Consider the following 24,560-nt stretch of genomic DNA (forward strand, 5'->3'; position numbering starts at 1 on the left):
TTGCAGTCCTCCTTGCCCAGAGACAGTAAAAGGATATGGTAGTGACGTTGTTTCAAAGAATACTTCTATTGAAGGGAGAGTAATTAATTATCATCCGAGAGCTCACTAGCAGCATTAGCAGGGCGCTTCAGAAAAGTCCATTTGTTCACTCCAGGATGTCTTGTAATTTACGTTTGACAGTCCCAAAGGAGGCTGCAGAGACGTCCCAGGACTCAGAGCAGTGAAGTGTAGGGGCTCGCGCATGCGTGCCACATCTGCTGCTGCAAAGATCACCCACAGAAGGCGCATGCATTTCCGCAAGTCGAGCTTCTCTTGGTCAAAAAGCCTTTGTGCAATCACAACAGAGCTTCAGGGCTTCACAGCTCCGTGAAGCCTGTCTTGTGCCTGTAATAAACAAGTGAACCTGGGCTGGAAAGGGCATTGCTTGGCCCGCCCACCCTTCAGCAAACATGTGCTAAGTATGTTCTGATAAGCAACAGTACAGAATCTATAGGGGAGGCGTGTGAGCGGGAGGAAGGGGAAACACAGAACACGGAAGACAGGGGAGAATAACACAGTAGAGAGAGAGAAATATCAAACGAAAACAGACGTGAAAAGCACTCAGTCTGAGTGCTGTGGTGCGCGCGCGAGCGAAAGTGAAAGCAGCGCATTTGCACATATGTTTCCAATTAGGCAGGGGAGGGGCGGAGGAGCGTTGAGAGAGGAAAAAAAGCTGACGAAAGCCAGATGCCAGCTGTGCACGTCACGCGCGCTTGTGCGTGTAACAGCAAGCTGGTGGCCGGCAGCCTCTGGGTAGCACTTTCAAAACCCGCTTACTAAATGTCTCGCTCGAGACAGCGCATGCCCTGGCTCAGGCGAGACCTTAAAAAGGAAAGACAGATAGTTACCCAGTGGCAGATTTGCACAAAGTGAAAACAGCAAACCTGGGTATATCTCAGCTTCGCCGTGTGGTTTTAGGCAAATATTTTACATTATCAAAACTCCTTTTTCTTCAATATTGCATATGAAAGCACTTTCAAATATGTGCGTTAAGAACGCCAGTTGTACTAAAACCTATTGTGTTTGACTGCATAGACTATAATATTGCTCTATAATCATCTGGGCCATGTATAGGGTTCACATGATATCTGTCATCTCTATTCACGAATGGTTCATGTTTAAACACTTAAAAACTACTTACCAATGCAGTGCTATAAAGGGACATTTTAATGTCAACGCTTCCATATGTTCAAGAAATACACATTTTTGAAGAGACTTTATCATATTTAGGTGATGTTTGTTGTATGATTTACATAGCAAACATTTTAAGGGCAGGGCTCGTGCACAGGCTATTAGATCAGAGCATACACTTGGCTCGGTCTCTCCCTTTGAATTTGTTGGCTCGTCCTTCTCTATCAACGACACACTGACCTTTGGCAGCGGATGAATCGTCACCGAGAAACAGCAGACACCAGCCTCCTGCCAAGGGTCTATAGTACTAAGAGGATTTTTTTATACTCCCAATATGGCCGCGAGAGCGCGCTAGTGCGTACTACACGGAACACAAAAGTGAAAAGGTTGTTTAGTGGCGTTTTTTGCATCATATGTTCTAGCGATGGCGGCTTCCATGCAGCCGGAAGATGTCACGGATACAGAGGGTCACAATGGCTCTCCCGGAGGAGCCCCACCACCAGATTCCCCGGATCTCCGCAGTGTCCTAGTGACCAGCGTCCTGAACCTGGAGCAGCTCGACGTGGATCTATACAGGTAACATCACCGCTAGTTCTAAGACCTGTCTATGCCTAAACCTAGAAAAGGGACTATCACTGCCCTCCCAAGCGAGCCTCTAGCATCTGTGCGGCATAGAGTGATTTACAATTAATTTCGGGATATTTGTAGTCACTGCGATCGCATTGTGATGTTATATTCATTTCAATTTAACACCATGTGTATGGCCATCATTACCAGCCGCCCAATAAACTGCGAAATGTAAGGTAAATGCTACCACGCACATTGTAATTATTAGATTTGTATTGTAATTATTAGATTTGTAATAAATATCGGGTGGTCAAACCTGGGAATTATTGGGGGATTGCTTGTATTGGCCAGAACATGCATATTTTGATGCGGCAAGCAACAACACGGTCATTATTCCCCAAAAGTTAGCCAAGTCTGCGCACTTTTCTTTTCTTATTGTTAACTTATTATAGCTCTTGCTGCTTATTATGAACTTATTATAGGTACTGGAGTAAGAGAGGCGGTGGTTTCGAGATCTTAGGTGAAATCTTGCAAAAGGGTAAAGTCCTCTGTTCAGGGCTTTAAGTGGGCCGGGTCCTGCTGGTGTTCGGTACCGGCACTTCTGAAAAGCAGGTACTGAGACCGTTCGGTATCAGGCTCTACATTTTTGCCCTCAGGGTGGAAAACAAATCTTAACTCTGCAGCAGTACCACCCTTCACTGCCTTTGATGTAACTTCAAAGAGACTCGTTATAATTGTTTCACAGTCTCATCATGTCAGAATTGAAGCATTTTCAAAGTTATATACAACGAGGCCTTAGTTGTTGCTTATTTATTTTATGCATCTAACAACCATTGGCAAAGCCAATAGTCCTAGCTTGTTGTAGGTATACTGTTAATTGTATTATTTATCTTTATGCAATGACAAAAGCAACAAAATACCAGTCGGGCGGCTCACTATGTTAAACAGATTTTTAGATTACGTGTTTTTAAATTACGCCCTTAATGACATTGGCCACACCCCTTTGAAAGACCCCTCAGTTTTTTCATCCCACTTAAAGCCCTGCCTCCATTTCCTGAAGGGAGCTATAAATGCTGTGCATCAAGAATCCTCAGTAACACTAGGCATCACATTAAGAGATCTCGGTGTCTGCAGAAGGTATACAGTTTAAGTGCATAGCTATACATCTTTCAACAGTTTCATGATGGGTTTAGAATGCTTATTAAGAAGCACGTCACTCGCTGTACAGAGTTTTGAGTCATTTTGCCTGTTGTTAAAAACTCTGCCCATAAATAAACCTACCTCTGCAACATTTTTCTGGGACATTTATCTGTGTTCTGGAATTCCAATAGATACAAGCTACCAACTACAATGAACTTTCACTTAAATAGCTGGAAATACCTTTTTGTAACTTACTGTTAAGGTTCTGACAAATGTGCACATGATCCGCATCCCAGTTGTGTCAGAGAAACCTTTGTTTTTCATGTTTGGAACATGCACTTATTTGACACTTTATTAGGAACAAGCACTGTCAAACCCAACTGGTTTTGTTTTATTGTACTATGACATATAAACAGCACTCCTTTGCATGTATTGTTTGGTAGTCTTTGTATGTGTGTGGGGTGTATTGTGGGTGAGTGCAAGAAAAAGTCAATGTGTCGATGGATGGATGCGTGAGTGCAGGGAAAACTAGCCACATGTATGGGTGGAGCACCCTTTCGGATTTTAAAATGTGTAGGGAGGACATGATGTGTGTAGTGAGATAAGCATGTGAGGGAGATGTGAAGTGAAAGGGTTGCACTAAGCTTCAGAGGAAGTGCAGGGTGACAAGCGTGAAACATAGTGTACAGAGTGACAATCTGATGGTTGGTGGGTGTTTTCAGACACTGTCACTTGTACATTGTTGCTAGAGTTGCATAGTTTGGTATGTGCTTATTTTTTTTAATAGGAAACTCCAACGAAAAACCAAATGATTGGATTTGGTTGTTATGGTATCATTGGATTATTAGTTTTGATTTAATGATGGCTGGTGGCCCACAAGTCGTCATGAAAGGATTTAGGGTAACTACCCAATATGGGGCATTACCTTGCTTGGCAGATAGGTTTGGACTTCCCATAAAGATAGCATTAGGAATAAAAAGCCAGGAATAATATACAGCAAGTTGTGGCTCCTCCAAACACCACCACCTACTGTATTTGATTAAAAAACTGGGTAGGGAGAACCCCTTTGTAGTTGCGTAGGATCTGCTTCTTATAGTTACCCCCACTTTTTGCTGATGTTTCACTGTTTTCGACTTAGTCTGGCTGGGATCCTGCTATCCAGGATCCCAGTCTAGCTGCTTTCTCTCTAAATTGATTGCATGTACTTTAGGTACACTTCAGATTGGATTCTGGGGTACACTTATAAGTCCCTAGTATATGGTATACTATATACCCAGGGCATAGGTACCCAGAGGCCTCTCAGGGGCTGCAGTATGTATTTTGGTACCCCTGGGAGACCATTAAAAATGACACAACAGCATCCTGTGTAAGGAGGTGCATGCACCCCATACTGAGATATAGGTTCACTATATCTATCCATATCACTGCACATATAAACCTATCAGTCACCCCTATGGCAGGCCTTATCAATCCTGAAGGCAGGGTGCTGGGTTTTATGTGAGAGGGTGCAACTGCATGAGCAGAGCCCCTCTGCAGCCTTCGGAACCTCTATTCCGGGGTTGTTTGTGATGCAGCCATACCATATACTCAAGTGTATTATAACCTCGCGGTAAATGCTAACTTTAGAACGGCTGCATGGAAACATGTCGTGTTTGGTGTCAAACACCTTGGAATCATATCTCCACACCAGTAACTTGTGTGAGAGGTATGATTCCACCCTACTAGAGGGAGAAATATGACAGCACCGGTACACCCGGTACCAGCTTTGCAAACCCTGGCATCACAAAATGGATGCTGCCAGCCACAGACACAAGTCTGCCCTCCTGCTGATTGACGAAAATCCGGCAGGGAACGGCTGGACAATAGGCTTCCTGTCACAGGGAGGTGTGACCACCTCCCAGACAGGCTTTAGTGTATTGGGGCTGGGTGGGTGCTCTCTGAGAGTGCTTTCATGTCTGCACTGGGGGCACATTTGGTGTCCCTGTGCATAGTCCAGCTCAAACCGGTTGCAGGGGCTATCAGCCCCTGCTCTGGCGCGAAACTGGACAAAGGACATCGGTGTACCCACCCCTCTGTCCTGACCCTCCCATAGGTGGGTCTCCAGAGTTTGTCCCACCCCTTCCTTGGGTATAAAGTAGGAACCCCTGGCTACAAGACTTTAGATATTACCTGGACTAAACTCTGCTACAGAAACCAAGTATCCTTCGATGATCTACGCTTTGCTGGACGACTGAAGAATCTCCCTTGGAGTAAAGGAATTACTCCCCTGCAAAGCAGGCACCTCAACGCATCTGACCGGTTTGCATCTACGCAGCTCCCGACGGACTCCGAAGATTTTGCAACACAGGAGGTGGGTTCCCAAGCTTCCCTGAGGCCGATCAGTTCTCTCAGCAAACCTGAGACCTAAAGCCCATGTGGGGATCGTGCAACCCGAACACCTGGACCCCGTGCACAATTGCAGCAGCATAAGCTTTTTGGCGATCCCTGAGGCTGTGCTTTGGACTACATGTAGCCCCGACCCCGGGCAGTGATTCCACCGAGAAGATCACTGGCCTACACTCCACGAGTGTTCCGAGGGCTGGTGTTTTGTGTTTCCTCTCGCGGTCTCTGTGCGATCCCTGGTCCGTCGACCTGTGGGTCCCTGAGAAGGGAACTTTAACTTTCAAAGGGCTTACCTGGTTGCTCCAGATGTGCCCTGACTCTCCATCGCTTGGGGAGTCCACAGGACCTTGCTGGTCCACACCGAAGCATCTTTACTCTAACCACGTGGGTTGCAGTTGCCAAGGCTTGTTGGTCTCCAATCTGGACACTGACCCCCCCAGCACTAGACTTCCTTCGTGGGACAGCTCGCCTGCAGACTTTGGTCATCGTCGACATCTCCTGGTCCCCGTGGCTGCACCTCTTCGCACCTGAGGCACCCGACATCGGTGGGCATTCGTCTACCGCGCCCCTGGTCACTGGCAAGTGACCCAGAGTCTATCTCCTCTGCTTTCAGGTTCTTCACATCTCCGATCCAGGCGTCGATCACACCGGACACTTCTCATCTTCCCGGCAGCAGCACTTTGCAGCATCACGCCATTGAAAACAACGAAGATTCCCGACACCATTTGACACCTATGCACCCGGCTTCCCTGGGTTAGGGAACGCGAGTACTCTGATGCTCACATGGGTGCTGGCCTTAGAACCTTCTAAGTTTGAAAGGGTTTGCTCAAAGTCCTCTCCTAAGTGTCCTTAATCTTTAAAATTCCAACCGCGACTTTCCCATAGGATTGTACGGAGCTCGCGGCTGTGTACTCACACTGCACGCGTCCCCCGTGAGTCCCCTGTGTCACTACCTTGGGTGGTTCCTTGGGGTTCCAGCGATTCTGCGTGCTCTAGACACTGTGTCTAGTCAAGTCGGGGTTGTTATACCACTTTCTTAATATATGGTTTTGTCTCCCCCCCCCCCCCCTTCCCCCCGGGGCCCACTGTGTATTGTGCTATTTACTGTCGTTCTAGTGCTTTAATATTGTGTATCTTGTTCTCTAATCTCATAAAGAGGTTAGTAGAGAGTGTTTAGTAATACTTTAATATATTTTATATATATACCTTGTGTGGTTCTCCTTTCATTTGGTCATTCAAGAGGTTATAATCTGGTAAACCAAGCTGCTTTACATTCCTTCGAGACTGAGTCTGAAGGCTGCTCTACATAGCTACCACTAGGATAGTTTTCAATAAAGGTTGTCTTTAACCTAATCATCAATAAGGGTTGTTTGGACTGGTACAAGGTGCCCACTTTAATTAGTGGACAGCATATACCAGGCCAACTTCTCACACCCTTCATCTTGGGAAAACCATCATCTTGAGTATTTAGTTATTGCCATTCCAAACCGCAACGTCACAAATCTCAAACTAGTGGTTTTATACGGGAACAACTAGACTTCACCACCCAGAACTTTGAGATTCTGGGGGTGCAAGGAAATCGGGGATGTACACAAGGAAAAACGAGGGGTGCAACCTTATAGGCATGTGCTGCAATGAGATATTGAGGACATGCAGGAGCGGGGAGACATTCAGAGTGTACAGAAAAACAAGACAGGCCTGAGGTGCACGGTGATAGATACTGGCCGATTGTGGTGGGGAGATAATTAAGAAGTCCAGAGAAACAAGCACCGTATGCAGGGAGACAATACGTGGGTGCATGGAAACAGGCTGTGCAGGAGGCCGCAAGGAAAGACAGAAGGGTGTGCAGGGAGTACCAGGATATTGAAACAATGTGGCGAGGGAAAGACATGCCTAGATAGAAGGTTAGGTAAAAGTGTCAGGGAAGCGGGAATACACTGAAACAAGCTGAGTGAGCAAGAAGATTGTAGGAAGGTGGAATCTGACTAAATGGTTGCCCCCACTTTTTGCCTGGGTTCTGCTGGTTTATGACTTAGTTGGACTGGGATCCTGCTGTTCAGGGCCCCAGTCTATCTGCTTTCTCTGTATAATGGTTTCCATGTACATTAGGTACATATCTAATTGGATTCTGGAGTGCCTAATAAGCCCCTAGTATATGGTATACTATGTACCTAGGGCATAGGTACCTCAGAGGCCTACCAGGGGCTGAAGCATGTATTATGCCACCCCTGGGAAGCACTCCAAAATGACACCCAGGCGGCAGTAGCAGACCTGTGGTAAGGTGGTGCTTGCACCCCTTACAGTGGTATAGGCTACCTATATCCACCTATATGTACAGACACATATAAACCTATAAGTCACTCCTATGGCAGGCCTTGACAATCCTGAAGGCAGAGTGCTTGGTTTTGTGTGAGAGGGTGCCCAAGCATGAGCAGAGCCCCTCTGCAGCATTCGGAAATACTTCCTTATGGCTGTTCTGTGATACAGCCATACCATATACTCTTAAGTGCATTATAACCTCGCGGTAAATGCTAACTTTGGAATGGCTGCATCAAAACATGTCGTGTTTGGTGTCAAATGCTTTGGAATACTACCCCCGCCACTTCTGGCGGCGGGGGTAGCATTCCACCCTTCTAGAAGGAGAGTCATGTTCACACAGGTCTACCCGGTTAAAACATTCCAAAGCCCTGGCATCACAAAATGGATGCCACAGACACGGGTCTGGCCTTCTGCTGCTGAGGGAAACTCCGGCAGGGGAGGCCTGGACAATAGGTTTCCTGTCACAGGGAGGTCTAACCACCTCCCCAGACAGGCAGATGTGTATTGGGGCAGGGTGGGTGCATTCAGAGAATGCTTTTGAGACACTGCCTGGGGCACACAAGATGTCCCTGTGCATAGCCCAGTTCAAACCGGTTGCAGGGGCACTCAGCCCCTGCTCTGGCGCGAAACTGGACAAAGGGGAAGGGGTGTAACCACCCCCACCTCACGTCCTCCCATAGGTGGGACCTTAGAGTTAGTCCAACCCCTAAACTTAGTATAAGTATAGGAACCCAGTCCCTAGGACTTCAGATTACCCTGGATGAAACTCTATATCATATATCCTGGACCTTCGACTTTCTATCACGACTAGAAGACGGAAGAAATCTCCCTTGGGGTGAAGGAGTGACTCCCCTGCTTGGCAGGCACCAACAAAGCAACTGACCGGTCTGCATCGCTGAAGCTCCCGCCGGACGCTGAAGTCTTTGCATCACCAGAGGTGGATTTCCAGACTTCCCCGAGGCTACCCTAAGTCCACAGCAAAGCTGAGGCCGGTGGCTATCGTGGGGGACGTGGAACCGTGACCCCTGGACACCGTGATCTTTTGCAGCAACAGCATCTTCCTGGGCTTCCTCGAAGTTGTGCTTTGGGCTCCGAGTAGCCCCAGCCTTGAGCACCTCCTGCACCGAAGATTGCTGGCCTCCACTCCACGAGTTCCCCGTGGGCCAGTTTCAAGTGCAACCGCTCGAGGCTCCTTCGCGATCACTAGCCCGTTGGCTAGCAGGTCCCCACGAAGGCAACTCCTTTTCTACTTGGGCTTTCCTGGTTGCTCCAGACGTGCCCTGACTTACCCTCGCTGGGTGAGTCCCTCAGACCTTGCTGGTCTGCACTGCAGTCCTTTCTCTGAATTCTTGTGACTTGCCGTTGCCAAGGCTTGTTGGGTCCATTCTGGTTGCTGACACCGCAGCACTCGACAGACTTCATGGGACAGCTCGAATCCGGTTTGTGGACTTCGTCGACGCTTCCTGGACCTCGTGGCTGAAGAGTCAAGACACCCATCAACTCACCTGAAGCACCCGACATCTGTGGGCATTGGTCCATCCTGCCCTCGGTCACGGGCTAGTGACCCAGACTCTGTCCCCTCTGCTTTCAGGTTCCTTCCATCCTAGATCCAGGCTTGGATCTCTTCGGACACTTCTCCTCTTCACGGCAGCAGCAGTTCTTTGCAGGCTTCCATTGCAATTGACGACGCGACCCGACACCAAAAGACACCTATGCACCCGGCTTCCCTGGGTGAGGTAACTCGAGTACTCCGGTGCTCCCGTGGGTGCTAGCCCTAGAACTTCTTAAGTACAAAAGGGTTTGGTCCTGACTCGATTCTAAGTGTCCCTAATCTTTAAATTTCCAACCGCGACATTGCCCATAGAAGATAACGGGAACCAGCGGTTGTGTTTACACACTGCATACAGTCCCCGTGTGTCCCCTGTGTCACTACCTTGGGTGGTTCCTTGGGGTCCCAGCGATTCTACAGGCTCTAGGCCTTGTGTCTAGTTCAGTCGTGGTTCTTATACAATTTTTTGGGTATATGGTTTGGTACGCCCCTAGGGCCTAAACGTGTATTTGTGCTATTACTGATAATTGCTAACTTGTAAACGAAGTACTTCGAACTCCAGTCTCCTAAAGAGACTAGAGGGGTGTGTGTTAACTTAAATACATATATTTTAAATATATACCTGGTGTGGTTGTCCTTTCATTTGATCATTCAAGAGATTATAGACTGGTAAAACACGCTGCTTTACATTCCTTCAAGACTTAGCCTGAAAGCTGCTCTCCATAGCTACCACTAGGATAGCTTTCAATAAAGGTTGTCTATAATCTATCACCATAACGGGTTGTTTGGACTGATACAAGGTGCCCACTAGAACTAGTGGACAGCATATATCAGGCCACCTTCTCACAAAGAAAATCAGCTAACCGTTAAATATGCATTTTTGGTGCACTTTGGCTAACTTTCCTATTGCAAGCACTTGGAGAAAGACAGGAGTAGGTTTCTACACATGGCTTCTGAAAAACATCAGATCCATCCTACCTACACTGTCAAATTCGAAAGGTTGCTGGATCAGACAGTGACTCTTACATTTCACTGTTTTTGCAGTGTTTTCTGGGAGGCTGAAATAATACAACTGAGGACTTGAACATGGTTGTAATCTTCATTGTTCAGTGTCTGCAGGCAGCAGTTTGGGGTATCTACATTTTCAGAGCTTAACTGACAGCTGCAAATATGGGCATGGATTTATTCATAGTTCAGTGTCAATAGAGCTGCAGGTGTGGGAATACAAGACTTAAACTTAAGCTCTGTTCTGGTTTTTCAAGTTCTGTATCACCAGCTAAAGCCTATTTAATGCTCACTCCTCCCATATAAATAGGAAAAGTCAGGGTAATTAAAATTGTTGACTCCTATTTCTCTGATTGCCAATGAACAGCGAAAGCTGTACAGATGGGCTCATTCTGAGGGACTCAGTAATCCACCCGTTACTTTCCTCCCACTCCCAGGAGTTACTGTTACTGGGGTACCTAGATCTCCAGTAGTGCGGGGCTACCAGTCATTACAAGTGGAACCCATGGGGAATTGGGAATTCTGTGCCCAATTGTACTGAAATTTTCTCCTCAATGCTTCCTCCGCCTTTAGTTTTATCCAGAGGTTTCGGCTTCCCTTAGCAGCAAGGATCTCTGGGTGAAACTTAAGAACTTGGAATTCCAGTTGATCAGGTACCTCCAGTTATCGGGCCAATCACAAACTCATTATATAGGCTTAGCTGGAATACTATCTGTATTTGTTATGTTTCTCAGTTTGCACACTACCACCAGCATAGCAAATACAAGTGGTAGTAGTTACAAAGGTCCCTGCCTCAAATATATTTATAATGTATATATTTAATAAACCTGTACGTGGAACTACTTGTGACCTTGGAGGACAGATATTGACTATAATGTCTGGGTTAGTTTAGGTACTTTATCGATAATCTGAGGTTTCACAATACTCAGCGATAACAGTCGATGAGATATATTACACCACAATTAGTAAGAAAAAACAACTATTTTTTGGCATTCTAATGGCAAAAAGACAAAGGGCCTAATTTAGATCTTGGCGGATGGGATACTGCGTCACAAACGTGACCGATATCCCGCCTGCCGTATTACATTATATCCTATGACACTTGTAATACGGCGGACAGAATATCTGTGTTGGTTACAGTGCCTGGTTTATGTGCGCACATCTATTTCAGGAGTGACATAGCTTTGAAAAATAAATCTCTTGCCAGAATACTCCAGAGCAGTTATAATAAACAAAGTGCTTATTCTTAAGAACAAGAAAAAAACAAGCATTGGATAGCCAATAGGTCTTGCCTTTTGTAATTTATAAGGGTTTAGACATACAGCACATTATCCTGGGTGCAAAGCCAATAGGTCTTGGCAACCTGAGTTTCGGGGGGTGGGGGGTGGGAGGAGGTTTCAGGAATACTGTACTGTAAACTTCTGTAACGTCCGGTGCTCTCCCCAAAGTAAGATGCACCGTCCCGCTCTCTACAGGAATTAAAATACTTTAACAACATAAAATTTAAAAGTGCAGTTTTAAATCTGGGCATCATTTTCTTAGAAAACTGAGTAACAGATTCATAACAGGAGAAAAATGCAAATATTATGAGACCAAACTAGGAGCTAAATAAAGTGGTCCTATGTTCAAGACAGGGATAAGAGCTCTGGGAAAGTGCTGCCCTAAAGATAATTCTCAACTCCTTAAACATTCGCATCTCAGAGAAATCGTTAAGTGTCACAACCCTAGAAATATAAAGTAAACAAGCATGACTATTATTATATTTAACACTAATCATAATAGGGTTCCTGGGAATAATAGCCAGATTATACCTCCATAGGTTAGAGAAAAGAAAATTACTTGAAAGCACGATGATCATTTCACACATAAGAAGCTTAGTGACCTTTTTTAACACAGTTTTTAACATGAAGACATTCCTGAAAGGGAAGTCCTCATTCTGCTGCAATTAAAAAACATAACCACCAACTTGCTGCAAGTACTGAAATCGAGCCTTCTTACACAAACGCGTTTGCTTGTAGCCAACAGAAGACTGCGCTCAGATGAGCTTCATCGAGCAGTGACACCCATGATCAAGAAAGCTAGAAGCGGGGGGCGGCTTTTCTCCTTCAACGCTGCTAAACTCTGGAACACCCTCCCTCTGAGCCTCCGTAAAGAACCCAACCACCTCACGGTCCGAAAACTTGTAAAGACCTGGCTTTTCCCGTAGAGGCTGGCTCCCTCTCTGGTCACCGTCATAGCGCTGAGAGGCCTCCGGGTAGTCAAGCGCTTTATTAAAACCATTTTCATTTCATTTCATATTTCACAATTAACTAGATTTTTTGCAAAGACAAATTTCATCCTAGAAAAGTAGAGTGTAGCTGAAGGTTGTATTTAGGACAGGTACACGGGACAAGGGATTAACACCCAACACCACTTGGACATTGGAAGGGGGAAAATCTCATCTGAGGATTCACATCAACCCCCGACTCCAGTCCCCTGGTAGTAGCACACCAGAAACCTCGCATTTGTGTGGTAGTGAAAGTAGAAATCGGACAGGAAAAAAGTGTAAATGCGGTTGCCAAGTTGATATTAGTATTTCACCTGACCGTACCTAGTGTTTTTTTAAACGTTGCTTTTTAAATTGCTTTTGGTTGTGTTGGTTGGCATATTAGATGCCGTTAGTGTCATGTGATTTATTGTGGTTTTGTTTGCATAGATGTTTTGGTAACCAGTTGTGATTTATAATGTATTGAAAATAAGAAAAACTTGTTTTCATAATGTCAGCGCTGGATTTGTGAAAGTTGAATAGGGTCATAATGAAATCAGCGCGTCTTGTACCAGACTTTTAAAGTTTATCTAAGTGTTTTTTTTTACATTAGAGTTCAAATAATTTTGCTTTATGTTTATAAATTCCGGAGGACTTATGCTAGTAGCATTAGCCCTCCGACCTCCATCCAGTCTTTATGCTCCTCCTACATGAGAAGTAAAAAAATAGGACATAAACAATAACAGCCCACCCACCATACAGGCATATAATGCCATATCTAGCTGGGGAACCCCTGCAAGTATTACCCTTGAATTAAGTGCCACATTCTCAGCCGTCATACCAGCAGCGACCTGGGAGGGGTGGTGGGGGCGGACAAGCAGTGTTGTGTGAGGGGGTTGCGGCGACAGGTGAAAGCAAAGCAAAATAAGCTTCCACAAGCAGGAAACTATGAAAATAGTGCCGATAAACGACTTGATGAGTGGCTAAGTGTAAGGCTACATGTAATGGGGCCGGTCTGTGGGAGTAAACAATAGGCAGAAGGGCGGGCTAATTAAGGAGGATTTAGCCACTGGTAAGAAGGCATTTTAAAAGGACTATCGAAGCAGCCAATCAGAAGCTGTTAGAAACGGGTAGCGTGGTGCAGAGCGGGCGGGCCAAACTCCGAAGGAAATGTGTAAAGCATCTGCGCAGCACACACAGGCGACACACCAGGCACACTACAAAAAGAGACTCCACACCAGGTTGCATGAAAAATGGCATGTGTATTATACCAAATACAGTAGGATGCAATCACGGTGGTGAACACAGAGCCAACTGGCACCAGGTAGTCATTTACAGGGGATTATTTACAGGGCAGGTCCAATCGGGCCACTGCCAACATCGTCACACAGTACACAGATAAATGAAAGTCCATAATCAGTAAATGTATAACAGCCAGTAGTCACCGGCCAGATCAGGCCCTTAGTAGAAATCTTTGGCATAAACATCAACAATGTGCACCCTAGGAAAAAGCATTAGACCCATTAGCACAACCAGAGGTATGAACACATTTATATAAATCACTTTAGCATGAGGCATAACCTAGAACATCAAAACCTGACATTATGCAACTTCATATGCATTAGGCATCAATAGGCATGAAAACCACCCCCGCATAAAGTGGTCATGAAACCTCATTAGCATGAACCCCGCAGTGCAGCATCAGGGGAGGACATTAGGCATCAATACATTATGTATACCTCCTGGCATCGTCACTGGGGTAAAGGCCTTCCCTTAAACACAGAAACACATTATGCACAACGGTAGTATTCGGCATAGAAACCTGTGGGCATAATCTCATGACATTAGGCAGGCTTACCTGAAGACACGTTATGCAGAGCACCCCTACTGTGAGCGTTAGGAGAAACATTTGGCACCAATCGGAGCATAAGTGCATCCCACATAAAACATAGGCTCATCATGCATGAACATATTAGCACTTTAGGGGGGGTTACACCACCTTAGGCCTCACATTAGGGCGTAAATAACACATCCTGCATTAGGCAACCTCAGTGGCGGAGATGCATTAGGCATAGATATAGAGTATCCCCATGGGCATAAAAGATAAGCATCATGGCTTTATCATAGGCATCACCTTCTTAGCAGAAATGCATAAGGCATGGAGCACCTTAGCTTGGGCATAACACCACATTAGATATAAATCCCTTATACATCACATTAGCATGAAACCACGTTGGTGATAGGCCTAGAATGAAAATACCACTGCCTGACGTTAATACTGGGCATTAAGCACCCTATGCGCCACCATAACCTTAGCAGTGGGCAACATCATGAGCATGTCATTATGCATCACATCAGGGCATCATAAGCTGTGTACCAGCATACCCTGGCTTCAAACTCCAACGTGCCCAATGTTGTGGGTTAGTCCTTGGCGTCGCTGTTCAGTCACACCAGAGTACTGGCAAGGTGGGACTCCCTCTTTGGAACTCGGAAGTTCAAAATGCCCACCGTTGCAGCGGCCACTGTCCAGCGGATCGCTGTGGAGACCATGAGCACTGGCGCTGGCCCTTACGGTGCCTTGGAGGGGAAAAGAGCCCTGCTCTGGGGCTCTACAACATAAAAGTCATTTCCCCCTCGTTGCAGTGGCCTGCAACTGCAGCGCCGCTGAGGAAGAATGCAGCACTGACACCCCCACTCTGGGGCGGCAGCCGAATCCCTGCCCCACTCACCGGCAGTCCTGCCAGGCAGGCCCAGGAGGCTGGCGGGCGGCTCCTCCTCTACCGCTCCGGTCTCCTCCTGCAGGCTCGGCACACGCGGGGCTCTCCTCAGTGCATGAGAGCCCCGCCACCAGCAGCGCTTCACCAGACTTCACCCGGGCCCCCTCCTGGGACCTGGGACTTCAACGAAGATCCCGCTTCCTCTCGGGGCTCACCTCTGCTCACAGAGAGCCCCCACCTCCTCCTGGGCGATGTGCCAGCGTGGGGTAGGCTCCCGCCTGGCTTCTTCTTCAGGATCGGGGGAGGCAGACCCCGCCCCCAACTAGACTTGGGCTTTCGGGTCGCCGCAGGCAGCGCGGTGGCCCTCTTGTTCGCAACCTGGGTTGCGGTGGTGAACTTGTGGTGATTTCGAACGGCAGGGTGGAAACCCGCCACAAAGCAGTATCCAAGCGAGGTGGGCTCCCGCGGTATTTACAAATCAGCCGCTCTCCCAATCTGCGGCGTTAATGCGGCACACGCGCGGGGTGGGCTCCCGCCGATTCAATAAATGTAGAGGCGGGGTGGGCACCCGCGTGAAGGCAGAAGATGCGGGGTGGACACCCGCTATTTTTTTTAGAAGCACAAACGCGAGGTGGGCACCTGCGAAGGACCACACATGCGGGGTGGGCTCCCGCTCTTTTTAAATAAGCAGTTCTCATCAGCCTCACAGCGCCGCAGGCGTCACACGCTCCTCACCTCCTTCTTCTTGGGGGGAGTAAGATACAGCGTTCACCATGCGCTGGAAGGCACCACAGCTCTAGGGACACAAATAGCGCACCCCTCTCCTGGCACTCCACATGCAGCGCTCACGAGGCCCTAGGGCCCAGAGGCACACAGTCCCACACAGCAAAGTAGCACCCACGAAGCGCTAGGCAGGCAGGGGCCTAGGACTGCAGCCCCCACAAGCAGAGGACAATCAATTAAAATATAGCGCTCTCACAGCACAGCGCTGTAGGTGTCCGCTCCTCACCTCCTGGACAGTAAGATAAGCACTCCTCTTCTCCAGGCGCTAGCCAGCAGGCGGGGCACAGTTGTAGCGCTCACGAGGCGCTAGGTAGGAGAGCATCTGGCACTACTGGGCAAGATCAGTGGGCACTCATCAGTACAGGGCCGCAGTTCCTAGGAACAGTCATCCCCCATAAAATGGCACTCCTCCTGGGTCAGCGGTCTTCACTCCAGTAAGGGGCTCTCACTAGCCCTGTGGACAGCAGAGGGGTACAGTTGGGCACAGGGGCCAGTACACAGGCCCATGCGGAGGTACCTCCTGGCGGAGTGTCCCCCTCTCATTCAGGTCCACGCTCAGTCTGAGCACATGGCATCCCAGCTCCGCTATATGTCCACCCCTCCTCCCACCTACCAGCCAGGATTAGAACCTTCCAGAAGGGTCCTGGCAGTTTCAGTCCCAACTGTCACTGTGGGGGAGGTGTAGGGCACCCTGTCACTTCAAACACTAGACCGCCAACCCACCTCAGGCAGGTGGCACCAGCAGACAGAAATGGCGTCCATTTTAAAAGTAACATTTCTACCATGGTGAAAATAAACGTGCGCACTCCATTGCACAGCATTTAACAGACACACCAAACATGACATGTCTATTTTATTTCACTCAGGAGTTGTCCAAAAGGGTAAAGCGAAAAAATTCAGGGAAAAAGGGCCAAGTCCAACAGAAGCGATGGACGGACTTACAGCCCACAGTGTAGAGACAGCATGTGTCGCAGAGCAGCACATGCGCTGCTTAGGCCCGACGAAACAAGTCGAAATTGACTCTCTTAGATCCATTTCATACATGAGCCGGAATATGTCACTGAATGTAAGAATATGTGGAATGCATTTTAGAGAACTATGTTGTGATTATGCACTTGTGGCATTGTCTGTTTCTGATGGATTTTCCCATTTTATTCCTTTTCCATCTTTTTCCTTGTTTCTGTATCCAGACATTATTTGTTGAGAAAATTTGATTACAGTTGTAATTGTTTGTATAGGTAATTTATGTACCTAAAATCTATAAAATAAATTATTAGAAAAGGTAAATTATAAATAGGCTTTCCTGTTTTCAGTTTCTATTTTTGGCAAATTCTGGTGGGGGTTTATCAGTGTTTTCCAGTGATTTCAATACCTTAAAAAAACAGTGATTATCAGTGGTTACAAATTTTCGCACCATAAAAAACAACAGAAACAGTGTTTTTCCGGTGTTTATGGGCCGTTTCTGCACTGATAGAGCATGGTATATAGACATTGAACGTACTGTGTATATGAGGGCCAAATACATTTTTTACAAATTAAACTTATTGTAGTACAGCATACAATACTTCTTCAGTGAGAATTTGGTCTTGCGCGCTCGCTCTTTCCTTCCCATGTAAACTTTTATCTGTGAAAAGGCCCTCTCAACATTGACCATCAAACAAGGGCCTCAGCAAACTGTGGCTGAGTTCAGACCAGGGCACATGGGAAGGGCTGGGGTTCACCTACAGCAGAGGCAAGGAGAGGCCCTTTGTGTGCACAATAAGGCTGCCCTACTCTATTGACGGCTGTTCTGCATGTTTTACCAAATTCATTTGCTCCTGTATTCTCAATTCACATCTCGATTGCAGTAATATTATTACTGCATGGGGGCCCTATCCCCAAAGTTAAAGCCCAACTGTAGATTAGGGCCTCAGTAGGGTCTGCCTACAGCAAGCACCTCTACCAACCCCTGCGGTCATACACAACAGAGTAGCTACTTCCTTGACCCACCAGAAAGCACCTTGGGGCCTCTACAAGATATAGGAGAGCGCTACAGCAGTTCTACGATACAATGCAGGCAAGGGTCTGATTGAAAGGCCTGGAGGCCACCATTTCCAGCAGCCTGGATCTGTCAAGCTCTAGGTGTCCATCGCCCAGAGGACGCACAGAGGTCCTGGGTGCTAGGGTGGTCCAGTGTCAAAGCGGGTGCTTGAGGGGAGGGGTATTGGACCAACAGAAGGGGCACAGAGAAACTCAAAACGTATTTCAAACATCCCCGTAACAACGGCCTTCTATCCACTCACACTCTTTCAAATATTATAAGACACAATTACGCATACACATTCTGCGGATTTAACAAATGCCTTTATTTTGTGCATAGTAAAACAGCACGCATGGGAACTTCTCTGTGTCTTTATCCATTAATAGATGTGTGTTTATCTTTGTATGCGTGTTGAGGTGATCAAAAACATAAACACAGGTACATTCTAGATTGTTCCTGTTGCAGCGGCTAATTGGCCCTCATCCTCTCAGTACAAAGATAACTTTTTGTGCAAATGCTTCGCCGTTTCCCAGCTCCGGACATGCTGAGCGAGACCCAAAACTACAAATATCAAAAGAAAAAAAGCTCTTATGAGAAGCTGGAGGACTCAGGCCTTCCTTCCTCACTGCCCTTTGTAGAAGCATTTTCTCTTGCCAGTGTGAAAGACCTCACCCACTTGACTTAGCTCATTTACTGCATCTTTGTTCTTTTTCATTAGACACACAGAAGACATACCTTGAACAAAGATCTACAGTGAGTCTGGTCCCTGGTTTTTACCAGAGTACCTAAGCCAGGATGTAATGGGGAGGTGGGTGGGAAGATATAATTACGAAAATAATAAACATCATTGTACAATTGGTTTCACTTATTTTAATTTCCTAAATTTACAATCTAGAACGTGTGGAACAAAAGTGATGTACCTAGGATTGCACAATTTTTTGAAAAGTTCTAAATCCGGCATTAGGGATCTTGGCCGACAGTATACAGTCAACATTGGTACATTTTAGATGTGCTGCCAAAGATCTCAAATCACTACAAGTAAGGTGTAGGCAGCTCAGCCAATTCTGATTTTTGATGCTAGAGAAGTTAAGTGTTCTTTAGTCGATGGTTTTGTGTTTATAGCTGGGCTTTACATATGTGCTGCTAATGTGTGTAAAACCTCCTGATGTAGGTCACAACTACTTTGTGACTCGGTTTGCCACTCTGTGGTCTTTTGTCATGAAGGACACTTGTTGTCAGAATTGGCAACACCATTATGGGACGTGTTGTTTTACTTTCAAAATAAATAGAGGCTGAAAAAACCAAGTATGCGGAGTGCTAATGGTTTAGAAGTCACAAACACCTTATGCTATAGTACCATATTGTGAAGTCTGTATAATTTTCAGTACTGCAGCAGGACACAAAGTTTCAAGCGACATCTTCCGCATGTCCTGAACTTTTTTCCAAAAGCAAATCACTTTCTGAAACGTATATCTTTGCTTGTAACAATATAAGTGTGGGCTTACAAATCTTCAGCATAAGAACATATGTTTTTATAAAGCGCTTTGTAGATTTTTACTGTATCTCAGCACTGCACATAATGATGCAGTCACCCAACTGAATGTATGTAGTGGTATTGTGCTGACCTACTGGGAAATGAGACATGCGCACAGAAATAAGTGGACCTAGAAAAAAAAACATGCAGAAAGGCAAGAGGGGTCCTACTTGTGAAGTAAAAAAGAGATTCACAGCAGTAATGGGGTCTGCCTAGGGGACATAACTGAAGTAATAGAACAGCTTTATGCAGGATAAACTGACCTGCCTATGGCAGTAAAAGAGTGACGGCGTAGAAATAAGGAGACATACCCCGGAAGTTAAAAAAATCAGCTGTATACACAAATAAAGGGGCCTGCTTGAGAAGTATAAGAAAACGGTCACAAGAAAAGGAAACTACCTGGGAAGTAAAAGAGAACTGTACACAGAAAATAGCAATTAATGAAGAGAAAAACATCCTCCCAGAACAGAAAAAATATCACTCGTGCATAGGAACGCCTGCGCCATTTATTCATTAGGATTTTCAAGATTTCCTGGTAACAGTTGTTTTTGTGAATTATATAAAAGGCCAACACCTCTTCAAATTAAGCTGTTTGTAGAGGACGTGGTCCTTGGAGACACTGAACTCAAGAACACACAGTTTATCAGAAGCATGAAAGGCCAAGTTATCCCTGCTAACATACCTTTGCAAGACCTTCCTTTATGACAGATTTCTGAGCAATACCCTTAATCTTAGAGACATAAAGGTAAGAAAGAGTAGGCAGCATGTTAAGTGTGTCGGGAGGGTGACTTGAAAACCTTGTGGGACTAAGGCAAAGATATTCACGAGCCAGTCTGTGTATGGAGAACACTCACCGGGACTCCAGTTGCACAGACATGTCAAGAAGTCTCCCCGTTCCTCTCTGTAAGGAAGTCCTCGTGTGTTTACATCAACATTGTTTTCATTGTGAGCGTGAAGAAACTGTAAAGGCCAGAGCTGCCTACATTGAAACTGGACTGGGGAACCGGGTTTGAATCTCAGCAGCGGCTCAACATCCTGTGATTCTGGGCAAATCACTTAATCTCACTGTGCCTACACAAAATTAATCTGTCCTGTCTGTAATGTAACTGGTACTCATGGAAAGCACTCTAAAGCCTCCGGGTCAAGTTCGCGCATATAAAACTGCCCAAAAAAAGAAATACGGTACAGAAACACACGACAAGCAACTATTATATACAGCCAGGCGCAACTAGAGCCAAATTTCGTGGGGGGCTAAGAAAAATATTCGGGGGGGGCTAATTCTTAAAGCAATCGGCAGAGTTGAGATGCAGGGGCTCTAAGAAGGCGTGAAAACACAAAAAAGCCTTCTTAACAATTAGATGGTCTTTTAAAGATCTGTGAAGTGCTCGGGTGCAGCTGTGTGTGTGTCCGGGGAAGCTGTCTCACCCCGGGCTGACACACACGACGGGGGGTTGCTGAAGCCCTTTCAGCACAATGGGCGTTGCGTTGCCCACCTGTATACAGCTCAAGGGGACAAATGTAAGAGCAGACTACTCAAAAGTAAGTAAGCTTTCAACAAAACCACATCTGGAAATAAAGAATTGTACTGTAGAATTTTTAAACCATCAAAAGCTAGTATTGAGCTAACAAAACTTACATGTGTCTGACTCATCTACTTGATCCCAGTAGAGATTTAAGTCACTGGGGCTCGAACTCACATCAACGCGGCAGGTGCACTAGCTCACTGAGCTGCTTTACAATCCCGCGCTGCCTGCTGATTGCCTGGTGGTGAGACTGCAGAACCTACAAAATATTTTGGTACATCCAGTATTTACTCCTACAGTGTTGTGTGTTTTCATCTTACTAACTAATATGCATCACTCATAACAAAAGCAATGGTACTGCTTTTACCAACCTTCAAACGATGGATGGACGAGTCAGCCCCACCAGACTTTAGGCAGATTTCAGCACTTGATTGACAAACCCGCTGAGCTATCTTACGTCTCGGAATGGATGACGCAGCAATGCTCAGGAGGTGTGGAAAAAACGAGACACTGGCCTTTAAACTGCTTGGAAGGGAGGGCCAGAGTAGGGCTGCTGTAACTTCTGATTGGCTGACCGGGCCTAGCCCCTCCGAGGAGTCCCAGCGCCCGTCCTTCCGTCGAAGTCAGAGGAGGGAGATATAATTACGTAGTGGGCGGGGACCAAGAGGTGGCGCCAAATCCAGATACTCACACATATCATTTTACTGGACTGGAGAAGAACTGCTGCTGATTTACGGAGCATGATGACGCAAAAGGTAGACTGCTTACACCTCAGGCTGGCCTGTGTTTATTTTTGTTGGCAAGGAGATGGGAGGTTGCACACGGGGAATTCGGGCTGGTCCCCAATCCAGTCTCTCCCAGGGCCATTGAGTTTGAGGGAGGGCGGGGGGCACTTGGGTCCTCACTGCTCCGGAGTGTAAGACTGCATGCCCGTAAAATCAGTGAAAGCCGGTTTAAACCGGGTCAACTCATTTTCAGCCGGTAGGGTACTGTCGTTCATAATCGGTTTTAACCGATTTCCGGACAGCCTAATTATAAAGAAGAGCTCTAAATTATGATTGAGATTTTCTATCAGACTACATTGGTGCTCCGACTCCAAACAAAGGCAACCACGCTTTAATTTATATAGTTCTATAGTTACCTGCTGGTCATTGTCTTAGCTCTTCCAACTCATTTATTGGAGCGCTGATCATTTTCACTTACTGACAGACTGACACATTTCTACAGTGTATGTCATCTGGCAGGGTCTTTGTTGTGGCTGCTTGATGCCTATCTGACAACCATCTGTCAAGAAATATGGAAGTGTTTTTCTTTTTTTATATATTTGGGACTGGTTCACTTGAATGTATGACTTTTCTATAGGAAATCTGTACTAGGAATACAAACCCACCTTCACCCTTGTTAATGTGATTGTCTGTCCCATGCGGAAGTGCTTCTGCGAGCAATTCATTTTGCTTTTTAAACTGGTGCCTGTGTTGATCAGCATCTTCTTCTCTTCATAGGGGAACACATCATTGGGTGCCTATCACCCAGCGGTTATTTGGAGGACAAATTGTGGGCCAGGCTCTGGTTGCAGCTGCAAAGTCTGTTGAGGAGGAATTGCACGCACACTCGCTGCACTGTTACTTTGTGAGAGCAGGTAAGAATGTGGCATGTTATGATATATGATAGTGATTGCGTTGGAGTACAGTGCACTGCAAGTTGGTTCAGTTGTGCACAACCAAATAAGATATACACTATGTGTTTACGTTTTTTAAAGTACTATGGTTAAGTGGTATATTGGAGTTTCTATGCTCTCTTGCTTATCTTGCTATATGAAGGCATATGCAATATTCTGAGTTGTTAAATAGTTTCGGTTGCTCCACTGGTGGTGGCAGCAGTGCTAGTTAGATATGTAGCAGGCCACCAAATGTATTGTGACCATCCATGTTTGTGGGTAACAAAGTACAACATTTGCATTATTTGGACAATACCTTTTCAATCTTCTATTGCCCATCTGGTTTCCCTGAAACCCATGGAGATAGATCTGTGTTGCGACAGTAAATCCCAGTCAACCCATTTGTTGGGCATATGATCACTCCAGCCTGAAATGTCATCTGCTGAAATATATATTCCATTGTTCGTCACTAATTCCACAGTACTGAAACAACATAGGCAGTTGCATGAGATTCCTCTCAACATATGACGGGTGATACCACTAGACGCAGTAGGTGGATTTATAGCAATAATAGTTGAAGTACTAACTACTTGTTTTCCGCCAACCACGGGTAGTATGCTAGGTTGTTTAGGGCCATATTGGTATTGTAAGCAATGCTCTAAAGTGGTTCGCTATTATGCCCTTCTCCGGAATGTGTGTAGTGTATTTTACACAGAAGGTGTCTTTTCAGTGGCAAAAGATTCCCTGTCAACCTCTTGACTTAAAATTGCTGGCCATGGGAAGTCTTAAAGGGGTTTATTCCACTAAAGGGAATAGAAAATTGTCCATAGGTATAGCGTGTTCAATTACTTCTCGTCCACAAACCCTACTGTGCGGTGTCACAATTATTGTATCACGTCCACAAACCCTACTGTGCGGTGTCACAATTATTGTATCAATGATGTCATCTGAGATGTCTTCAGGTATGCTATCGATGATTTAATTTAAAATGTCATGAGTGATGTAATATGTGTAGTCCTAAGCAGTGCATGGCGTGGGCGCAAGTTATAGTTAGCTCAGTAAACTGTAATTGGTGAATTTCAGTGGTTTTTTTTTTGTTTGTTTGTTTTAATCATGGTTTTTATCTAACTTCAACTCCTAACTATAATGTCACTTTAACCTTTGTTTTTTCAGTGAATTTCTAGGTTTTTTTTTAACGTAAGCTAAGATCTTATTACCATATCTAACTATAACGTCTCTTTAAACTTAGCTTTTTGTCTGTGAATTTCTGGGTGTTTTTTGATCATATTCAGTCAACTTCTGTGCAGTGTGGGCTTGGCCGGAGGGCCTGCGCGTTTGACCGGGCACAGAGGGGAGGTTGACTGCAGGGACTGGCCTCTAGCCTAGGGAGACAGCCAACTGCACACCAACAACCAACCCTCTGCTACCATGACCTTTAGCCATGCATAGCATTGGGTTGCCCCGGAACTGTCCTCTGGCCAGGCCCTGCGATCAACCCTGCTGGTGGTGGTGAACGCCTACTGCACCCAACATCCTGCGGGCACCAACCCACAGTTGGTTTAATTTTTTTATTTTTTATTTCGTGGGCTCTATGGAACTGCAGCAGTAGCAGCATCACAAGCTTCATCACTACTGTAGTGTGGCATCATGCAAACCTCACCCAATGAAACTTGCATAGTACCGTACTACCGTAGGGGTGAAGCTTGTGTGGTGGCTCCTGCAGGGATACTGTGGTACAAGCAGCCTGAAAAAAACTCTTTCAGTTCCGGTTGAGTCGCTCTGGGTTCTGCCCAACAAGTCCCTATCCTGATTCCCTGCTCCCTTGTGATCTTTTTAACATTTTTTCCTAGGTGTTTGGGTCCGAGTCCTTTATTGGCTGCCACAGTATTTTCTTCCAGATTATGGCTGGCCAATCAGATTGCATTAGACCGGTACCAGTCCCGTGCTAC

General features: G+C 46.0%; 1 protein-coding gene across 1 annotated transcript in view; it reads left to right on the plus strand.

Annotated features, from left to right (window-relative positions):
• Positions 1 to 1,445: 1,445 nt before the first annotated feature.
• Positions 1,446 to 24,560, plus strand: part of ACOT8 (acyl-CoA thioesterase 8) — a 30,588-nt gene continuing 7,473 nt past the window's right edge. Inside the window, exons 1-2 of the mRNA XM_085619381.1 lie at positions 1,446 to 1,746; positions 22,457 to 22,593. Coding sequence (XP_085475507.1) covers positions 1,595 to 1,746; positions 22,457 to 22,593 — 289 coding nt within the window. The 5' untranslated portion in view covers positions 1,446 to 1,594. The remainder of the gene's footprint in view (positions 1,747 to 22,456; positions 22,594 to 24,560) is intronic.

Source organism: Triturus cristatus, chromosome 7 (assembly GCF_964204655.1).
Source record: "Triturus cristatus chromosome 7, aTriCri1.1, whole genome shotgun sequence".
Lineage (NCBI taxonomy): Eukaryota > Metazoa > Chordata > Amphibia > Caudata > Salamandridae > Triturus > Triturus cristatus.